Consider the following 10017-nt stretch of genomic DNA (forward strand, 5'->3'; position numbering starts at 1 on the left):
TTGGATTTTAAAATGACACCAATGTCAAAATGGACTAATTACATTGATATTGCATTGGTGTTACTGGGTGCAATTACACATGTGCTTTACTGCAAAGTTAACTAATTAGCTCTGCAGTAAAGCATCACTGTCTATACATGCACCCATATTAGGGCCCAATAAATTAATTATCTCCGCTGTAGAATAGTACCATCTCTATCTATCTCTATCCTAATACTATCTTATGGCAGAATAATATTTATGCTGCCACAATCCATGTGTAGATGATGACCAGGACTGGCTGGGACAGGAGGGTGCTACAGTGCAGGGGCTGCCTGCTGGCTAGCCCTATACTGTAGCCCCTTTGTGCCCCAGCTAGCCCCTCCACCACTCAGCACCACCACCTGGAGCCTTGGGCTGACTCCCTGGGTCCCCTTACAGCCTGGGGCTCCTCTGCCTTGGCTCAACATGTTGTGGTCCCAGGCAAACATGTAAACACTGTGCCCAGGAGAAATAAACTCTGGTGCTCTAATTACATATGTCAGTGCACCCACTGAGACCTAGCCTGATCCCTAATAGAAACTAAAAACAAAGAATAGGGCATAGGACAATGAAATGATATTGGTTTGTGCATACAAGTAATAGTGGTATAAGCAGGAACAGACTGACATGCTATCAAATGGGAAACTACATAATCTTTCCTGCTACACTTGGTTATAGGTTCCTTAGCTTCTCTGGGCAGAGTGATAGTTGCATAAATTTGCAGGCTCTTAGTTCTTTCTCAGGGTTTGTCAGAGAGATGAATAATGTATAATGGAGAGCTACTCAAGATAACCGTGAGCACATTAGCTCAAGGGCCAGTATCAGGTTAGCCATGGTTAACCTGCTGAGAAGGGTATATTAATCTGTGCAGAGCTTTGTTAACACAATGAGATGGCTAGCAATACCTGAGCTACTTCTTTTAAAGCCAACTTGGTACCAGTACACTAAGCTACGGTCAAATCTAATTCAGACCCGCCAGCTATTTAGGGATAATAACTGTGTGTGCCTCAGTAAATAATATTGCGAATTCAAATGAGCTTCAAAGTAAAACTCTCTGGGAATGGCCTGTGGCACCTCAAAAATGCAAAATGCTTTGCTTTATTTTGAAACAAAACCTTTGAGGTATCCCTGGGAATGGTCTTACTGATGAACTTGGACTGAGCTCAAATGTGGGGAGAGGGATGGGAAGTTCACACGCACTCAATCCTTTTGACTAAGGCAGAAGTGGGGTTAGATTGCTTCCAGCGCACCATCCCAAATGCAACTCAGGAAGTTAGAGGGCAGAAGTGGTTTTTGGGCCCCTTGGCTGAAGGAAGGCTTAGTGGATAAAACACTGGCCCCCGAAGCTAGATACTATGGGTCTGAGTCTGATGAGGGATGAGAAGATACTTTCTTAAACATCAGTATTGTCTCCCTTTCTAGGGAAGATGTTTATAGTTCAACCCCAAGCAACTGAACTCAGTGCAGGGATTACTGAATGAAGAGTTATGGACTGTGCTGTTGCGGAGATTGAACTGGCTTGGGTCTTCACACTCTACATGGGACAAAGCAGGAAAGGGATTACACTGATACTGATGAAATCCACCCTTGCTAGCCATCCTATCTCTTACAGTCTTCAGAAAAGGGGGATCTCACTAAAAAAAAGTGGCTTAAAACTGCTCATGGCCTTCAGAAGGACAAGACAAGCTTTGCCAAGCCTATAGTGAAATGTCCTCTCCTACCCCTTCTGTGGTTGTATCCTGATCAGGTGTGCCATAACTAGCTCTTTGTGGAATGAAGGACACCACTGGGTCACCTGGGTGACTGTCCTGGTTACTGCTATCATCATTATCATCATCATCCCAATTTTCTTTGCCTTCATTCGTGTCTCCATCATTGCCATCTTCCTCTTCCTCAGGGGCATCCTCGATCACCATAACCTCTTCCTTGGCATCTGGATTAAACCACACTGCTTTGTAGCCATCATCTGCTGGCTTCCTGTCCTTAGTGAGAATAGATTTAACTTCTTTTTCACTATCGGTGTCATGTGCCGCTTTATCCTTCTCCTCCTGCTTCTCATTAACAGTGGCAGAAGTAACACCAAGGCTGCTAGCTATCATAGTTTCGAAGGGCTGGAAGCTTTCTGAGCGTTTGTGTAGAATAGGTGAAGCATTCCCAGAACTGTTACTTCTTGACAACTCACTTTCTCCGGTGCTAGCAGGATTTTCTTCATCATCTTGGTAGCTATCATTATTTCTAAATGAATCCTGAAGGAGCTGCAAGAGAAAGAAAGTCTTATGAGTAGAAGAACAGAGGATGAAGCAGGGGAAGCATGAGTGCTTGAAATGAACAGGCAAGATCCTGAGCTATTGCATATCGGCATAGCTCCATTTACATCAATGGAGTTTCATTCACTTACATGAGCTAAGGGGCAGACTGCCTCATTTCCTTCCTTGTGGTAACTTTAGCTAAAACGTTCCCTCCTTGTTTTTGTTAATCTTTTTTGTCCACATCAGGAATCTTGAGCCAAGTGCTCTGTCCTTTCCCATAGGTTCAGAACAGCCAAATAAAGATAACTGTGAGGAATTCAGCATGTCCTAATGAAATAACCCAAGCGCAGTCTTGGCCACGATCCTCCCACCACTGATAGGACCTTGAGGGGCAATTCCTACTTGTAAACCTTGGAAGCATAAAGAAATGTATGGGGAGGTGGCAATGCTGCCGCCCCCCACCCCCCATGTCTAGTAGCTGTTACTATATTTTAGATTTTCATGGGCATTTGCTGGGATGTGTTTATTCCTCTGGAAAACATGACCTGGGTCAACCCCTTTTATCTCCGATGCTTGCAGCAATTGCCTGAGTTGCAGGATTTCAGTATGAATTGACCAGTCCCACCCCTGGAAGTCAAAGGACCTCTGTGAGAAGCATGTTGTCATGTTTTGTACTTCTCGGGTATCTTCCACCCCAGACTTGCTACAAATGTTAGCAAATTTAGTGCAACAAGCAGAAGCCATCCGTAATAGAACTATTAGCCTTGTTTTGGTAGGTATAGGGATAATCAAAGCTTCAGCAGGTGAAAGCCCAAGTATTCGAAAGTGACCACTGGTCCTTAAAGTGTGTGTACACTGCTTCTGCAGTTCTCCTGAAACTGCTGCCAAGAAACATGCCTCATCTGCGATTGCTGCCAAGAAGCATGCTTCATCTACCTATTCCTGATATATACAAACACCAAACCCTGCAATGAGTTGGTGAAGCCTTAGATCTGTTGCCCTTAAGATCTGGTCTCTGGTGTGTCTGAGTAGAGGCACTCTCAGACCAGTTTCATTACCTCATTTCCAGGTCTGGCAAGGGTGGATGGGCATATTCAAGATTAACACATCTGCAAACCATTTGGAAAGGGCATAGATGTGCCCCAGTATCTCATGTTTGTCTTCACATTGCTGTGGCTTGCATAATCAGAGCCTCCTTTGAAATGATGCAGCTTTGTCACCCGAGCAGAGCACGTCAGAGATTGCTTATATCTTGTCTCCCTGGTCTGTCCACATACACCCCCCACCCCGACATTATTTCCTATCTCAATGGCAATCTTGACATGAGTGAGTTACAAATTAACCACTTACTTTTCTTTTGGTGATTGATGAGACTGGATTTCTGTGGAATTTGTAGAAAATGAATCCAATGAAAAATAAGGCAATGATCAGCAACGCTGCTAAGGTGCCACCTAAAATGCCCATATCTTGTGCAGTGTACTTATAATCAGGCAACTTCTTGTTTACATCTACAAGAAAAACACATTGGGCATTATGCATCTAAGGATAGTATGCATGCATTCACCTGCACGTTTGCACATGCACGCATGCACACACACACATGCGCGCACAGGTGTACACACACACGCACTAGCTTTTAATGCAATACTCAGTTGTGGGAAAAGTTCAAACCACTTTTCTAAAATCAAGGAACAGACTCTCATGCCATGAGGGACACACTTCATCTGGCAAGATGTATTCCAATGCAGTCCTTGAGGCACAGGATTTTCCAGGGGATGCCCACTGAGACTTCAGAACATCCAATTGGTTAAAAAGAGGCTTGGACTCACATGGGTGAAACACTTATTTCAGTGAATCAGACCTGATCCTGGGAAAGAAATGTCCAACATAAGAATGTTGCATGTGGAAGGCTTGAATTAGGTTTAAATGTTTGGGGGGGAGGTGGGGAGGAGATAGGAAAGAAACCAAAACAAGGCATCCTCTTCTGAACTACAAATCCCAGTGCTGGACTTTGAGGACAAAATCCAGTACTCAACCTATTTGGTGCCTCAGGAAATTTAGGCTCCCAAGTTTGATCCTATTCCACTCTACTCAAGTCTCTGAAAAATGGTTAGCACAAAAGTTGTGTGTGTCCTACTCCCTTTCTCTGCTTTCTGTGACTTTGTCTTGAGGCTAACAAGATGGCATGATATAAAAATAGGCATGCTAATGGGTGGAATAGGATCAAGCTTAAGTCAGTGGAACAAGAGCTGGTCCATATTTACTGGACAGCTGGAGTACCAATGATTGTTGGGCGGGTAAAGAATGTTGTTTAAGTAGGCATGTCTGTGGCATATTCCAGACAGACAAAATGCTTATACCTAGATTGTGATGGTACAGCGTGACGGGAATTTATTATTTTAATTTTCACATGATTAAAATGCAAAGATCACCCATTTATAACACAAGTGTTACTCGCATTCCAGACCCAGCTTTTATTATTGCCTAAAGAAGTGATTCTCAACCAGGTTGCTGTGGCACTCTTGGGTGCCTTGAAGTCCTTTCAAGCTTGCTATGGATGTTAGCATTATTAGGTGTCCAAACAAGATTTGCAAGATAAACCCACAGATTTCAAATAGGAATGAGTGTCAAAACCATTGACCTGTTGTGATCTTTTTGAGTTCTTTGCAACAGAACAATTGTTCTATTATTTTTCTATAGTCAAACAATGAGTGGAAGCCAAGAGCTGGCATTTTCTTAGAAGTGTCTTGAGTCTAACAAGGGGTCTCTTGAGTCTAAAAAGGTTGAGAACCATTGGTTAAACTGTTTAATGGAATGAGCAAATAATACATGGATATAAGCAAGTAGGCATAACTCAGGGCAGAGTTGTGGGGTGCTCTGTGCTTCCTAAGTTTCCACCTGTGAATGAAAACATTTTCTTTGCCTTTATTTGTGAGGTTTCCTTCATTGCAGAGTTCTAGTTCAGAAACTCTGGGTCATATAAAAATAGGGAATAAGAACTTGAATAGAGTTATCTTCTCTGATAGGTGGGTGCATTTCATATTGATGTCAGTTGGAGTTAACTCTGTGAATCTGAAGGGTTCATTCTACCCTTCAGTCTATTAATAAACCAAAGTGCCATAATACGTCTGTGCCATTCTGCTGGTTGCCCTATGACAATAAAGCATCAAGGAATTGGCCCTGGAATTACACTGCTTATCATATTAAGATATTCATAATTAAAGCTGGTCAGGATTTTTTTGAGGAAACTGGATCCAATTAGAAATTTCTGATTCCTCAAAACAAAAATGAGGAGCCAACCAGTTTCATCAATTTTTTTTTCTGGAGAGAGGTTTCCTGAAGCCAGGATGGAGTTTCTAGTAGGACGATGGAAAAAGGAGAGAGAGGGAGCAATCTCTTTTCTCCCCACAATACCCGACCACCTGATCATGAGAATACTCACCTGGTAAGTGGGGGATCAAGTCATATAATTATTTATAGAAAGTGGGCCAGCTTCAACTGAAAGGACTAAACTTGTATTTATGCTGCATCCTTGCTAAGTTCAGGACCTCATCTAAGAAACAAACAGCCCCCCATGTTCCCATTCTGTATGTGCCCAAGCCTGACAGACCACTCTCAGCTATCTATTCTGCCAACTTCTAGCTTGGAGAAGGAGCAGGAATGGGTAGGTAGGGTTTCTCAGTGGTGGACCTGGGATCAGCATGGCAGTGATAGAGGCATAGCCCACAGTAGCTGACAAGGCATTTGCTCACTTGGGGTGTGGGAGAAGTGTAGAGGAAAGACTTGAACCTAAGTTTTCTAAACCCAGGTGAGCACTGAGAATCTACAGGGCTATTAGCTATATTGGATGAGTGTTCCTCTTTGCCATAAACTTTTGAAAGGTCATGGTTTCCTCCTGATGCAGAACATCAACATATTTGTAGTAGTAAAGTTTTACAAGCTAGGAAAACCATTTCCTACCCAGCTGTATATTTCAGTCTGTTTCATCTTTCACATCTGAGCAGTGTTTCACTGCATAACATATTTATATTCTTCACCTATGGAAAAATAGAAGACTACCTGGACTTTCTTAAATATTGTTTACACTTTCAGCAGTTGAATGGATATTAAAACTGCATGCTTCAGGACCAACTTCAAAACTGAGATACAATATTATATTTTACAAGGATTAATCAAGAAAGTTTACAGTAAGGAACTTTGTTCCTTATTCCATTTTCCCCAACGTCATTCTGGACTGAAAACTAGGTGTGGTTAATCAAGTATGTTTGTGCTCTTCCTGGCATGTCTGTAATAATGGACTTTGGATATGTCCTTGGCTTTTATATTATCAAACAATTTATCATCAGTGTGACATAGAAGGGATGGCATTTTTATGGGATTTTACTACTTAATTGTGTTTGATATCACAATTAGAGGACTCCTGGCTTCATACAAAGCTCTTTGCTTAACTCCTTGTGGACTAAAAGGTGTCGAAAGCTTGAACCCAAGCTAGCTGAAGTCAGTGGAAAGACTTGGCTTAACTAAGGGGAGATGACTGGGGCAACCGCCCCAGGTGTCAACTTAGGAAGAGCCAAAAAAACTCCAGCTGCCACTGGTAGCCAAGTGATCCCAATTGGGCCAGTGGCATGACAACCAGAAGTTGACACTACCCTTGTATCCCAGCTGGTACCGTGTCACTATACTGCTGCTTCACTGGGGCTTGAATCAGGCGCATGGAGTATATCTCACAGAAATGAAAGACAACTTGACATCTCTTACCCTGTGATTATATATATCTACACACCCCTAAAGTGATTATAATATACTAAGAACTTTTACTCTTCTTCTGATATGAAGGACAAACACCAACTGACATAAAGTCCATAGCATAGAAATCTTTAACACCAGAAAACAGCCTTGGAGAGAGGAATCACAGCAATTAGACATAGAAGATGTATCCAAAATGATTCCTCTCCTTTACTAATGCTGAATTGCTCCTATGGGATATGGTGGGTGTATGGCAGAATTCTGAGTCTTTTGGATAGGGCAGGATATAAATTCTAATAGATAAACAAATAGTGCAGGTCCTACTACTTAAGAATCCCAGCCCAACAGGTTTTTGGTTTACAAGTAAAACCATTTCAGTGTCCTGTTATGGGTATAGAGTTTTGGGATATTTAGATACCCAAAGCCAAGTTTTAAAGCTGCATCGAAATTTGGGAGCCTCCATTTTGGTGTTTGCAATCTTAGATGCTGTTGGACAACATTTTTCAGGTGTGAAGGTCTATCTTGGGACAATCAAATACAAACTGAAAAAGCCTGACTTTCAAGAGGTAGTGATATACCTCCCAGTGCATTTGAAATTACTGGGAATTAGTGGTGTTGAGCACGTCTGAAAACAAGAGCCCATGGCATCTGAATGCAGCCATTGGAAACCTGAGGAACTCATTGAAGGAATCTGCACAGAATGTAGGGAAGAGCATAGTTTGTAAGAGGGAGGAGTCTAGAAGTACCTGTTTGTGGTTGGAAAGCTACCTGCTTTTACAGGTAGCATCTCATTTACAGCATCTCCATACAGGGGTGGATTCAGGGGGGTGCAGTGGTGCAGTTACACCCACTTTTGATTCCTGCTCTACCCAAACTTTAAAACCAATTGCCTGAGAAAGGCAGCAGCATTTCTATTCAGGCAGTGCTGAGAGGGTTAATTGACTTCATGGCTCATTATAATCTACCTGACTCCTGCTAATCTCTCTTCTTCACTCCACAAATATTAATGACCCTCTCTCCTTTTTAATGGTCTTGGTGTTCCATTAATCAAGCTATCCTTCTGCAGTTTTGCTGTCTGTTAGCCATTCCTGGCAATGCCTCTTCTCTATTTCACAGCCCGTCAGACTGTTTTTAGCTCTAGCACTGTCAAGGCACTCAGGAAGGCTAGATCACATATTCTGAATCTGCATAAGCAATGTACATTTAACTGTAATGACTACAGGACTAATGAAACAATATCTAACCCCCTTTTCAAAACCCTTGATCCACTCATGTCTCCATACATAGTTCCTAAAGAAAAAGCAACATTTGTTTTCAAAACACAGCCCTCTCATGTTATGTCCAGCAGTGTGTAGGTAAATCTGCTATATGTAGAAGCATTGCTTTAGAGACAGTCTCAAAGTACAGTTGGGATTCATAGTCTGAGCAGAATTTCTTAAACTTCAGGTTTTCCCTATCAAGTTTTTTGGTTCAGCCTATCAAAAAGATGTGGGACCACACATGGTGTCTAGATCTAGGTCTGAATCTACCCAAAGATAGGGCATCTTGAATATGTGATTTTGGGTTTGGACCCATCATTGACCTTTTAGAGAGAATGGAAACTGTACAGTAACTCACATTAAAGCTTTCACAATATTCCATAACTGCAGAATTAACTCAGAATTAGCTGCATTATAGTAACTGTGACATACTCTGGTGATCATGGTAAAAATGTGATGTTCTTGCACTTATCTAGCTGCAAATAGGCTTCAGCAAAGATGGGCATAACCTGAGAGTTCTCAGCTCTGAATGCCACGCCCTGCCATCGCCTGTTCCCAGAAGGACATTCTGCGGTAGGAAGCAAACACTGAATTGTCAAGAAGCCACAGTCTGATCAATTCTATAGTGGGATTGTTGTAATAGGGAACCAATGGAATTTCATGGAAAAATGTTAACAGTTTTTCAAACAGCTCTAACAGATAATGATCGTAGTAAGAAGTGATTGTGGTATTGCATGTCTCTGGGAAAAAGTCAAGCAATGTCACAGCAACACGTAGGATCAGATTGTAACTCTGACTCTGGGCATGTCTGATTATGGGTAGCTCTTGTATACATACCTAAGGTAGCTTTAATCTAGCCATGCACATGAAAACACAGTGCAGTGGACTTTAGCCTGGGCTAGCTGTCTGAGCATGTCACCAGTGGGTTTCTGCAAACTGCCCTATTTAACAGATTTCATTCAAAAGAAAGGCATTTTCCAAGCTACACTTACCCAGCACTGAAATGCAGCAGAAACTAGTAGCTGTTGAACAGCATAGGAAAAAGCTGTAAGATTTTTAGAAAAGGAAATGAAAAGGAAAAAAGCAGCTGCTATCTCCTGTATGAGCCCCCGTGGGATTTTAGTTGAACATTAAAAAGCAATTTACCCCAATTGTCCTGCAAGAATTAAACTGAATTTATCGAATGCAAAGATGGGAAAGAAGTTGTGATTCTGGGTAGCATACACACACACTGATCTACCTGGCTGATGACTCTTTGTGAAGGATGTTTGAGGGGTCATGGGGTCTGATGGCCCTGGAGGTCCACTTGCTTCAGCAGTTAGTGTAGGCTGAGGGCCAGGCCCACCAGTCTGAGAAGGTGTCAAAGCAGTGGGTTGCACGACTCCACCACCTGCTGGGCTTGTTCCTGATAGGATGGGATCAGTGGTGCCCAATTCTGAAGGCCCTGTGGGAATCTTGGTGGAATGTATGATGGAAGGCTTTGTGGTGGCAGGATGGGTAACTGGACCTGAGGCAGTACCTGGTGTAGGCTTTCCAGTGGGGCCAGATATGTTGGCAGTGTTGACTGTCTTGCTTACTGAAGAAGTGGTTCGCTGTGTTGGTCCTGAATTAGCCCCAGAGGTTGTGGTTGTTACTTTAGGTGGCAAAGCTGATGATGAACCAGGATGCTTTGAAGTAGTGGAAGATCCCGTCCCAGCAGTGGTGGTAGTGGTAGATCCTGTCCCGGCAGTGGTGGTAGTGGT

General features: G+C 42.6%; 1 protein-coding gene across 3 annotated transcripts in view; it reads right to left on the reverse strand.

Moving 5' to 3' along the window:
• Positions 1-887: 887 nt before the first annotated feature.
• CDHR5 (cadherin related family member 5) overlaps positions 888-10017 on the reverse strand; it is a 31464-nt gene continuing 22334 nt past the window's right edge. For 2 of the 3 annotated variants that reach the window (XM_019547305.1, XM_019547306.1), the window contains 3 exons: positions 9516-10017; positions 3621-3778; positions 888-2276 (listed from right to left, as the gene is read on the reverse strand). The exon at positions 9516-10017 ends at the window's right edge or, in 1 of these variants, runs on beyond it. In XM_019547305.1, the coding sequence (XP_019402850.1) occupies positions 1719-2276; positions 3621-3778; positions 9516-10017 (1218 nt within the window). In that variant the 3' untranslated portion in view covers positions 888-1718. The remainder of the gene's footprint in view (positions 2277-3620; positions 3779-9515) is intronic. The other variant, XM_019547307.1, reaches the window with a different exon arrangement.

Source organism: Crocodylus porosus, unplaced genomic scaffold, assembly GCF_001723895.1.
Source record: "Crocodylus porosus isolate Cpor-Errol unplaced genomic scaffold, CroPor_comp1, whole genome shotgun sequence".
NCBI classification, from domain to species: Eukaryota; Metazoa; Chordata; order Crocodylia; family Crocodylidae; genus Crocodylus; species Crocodylus porosus.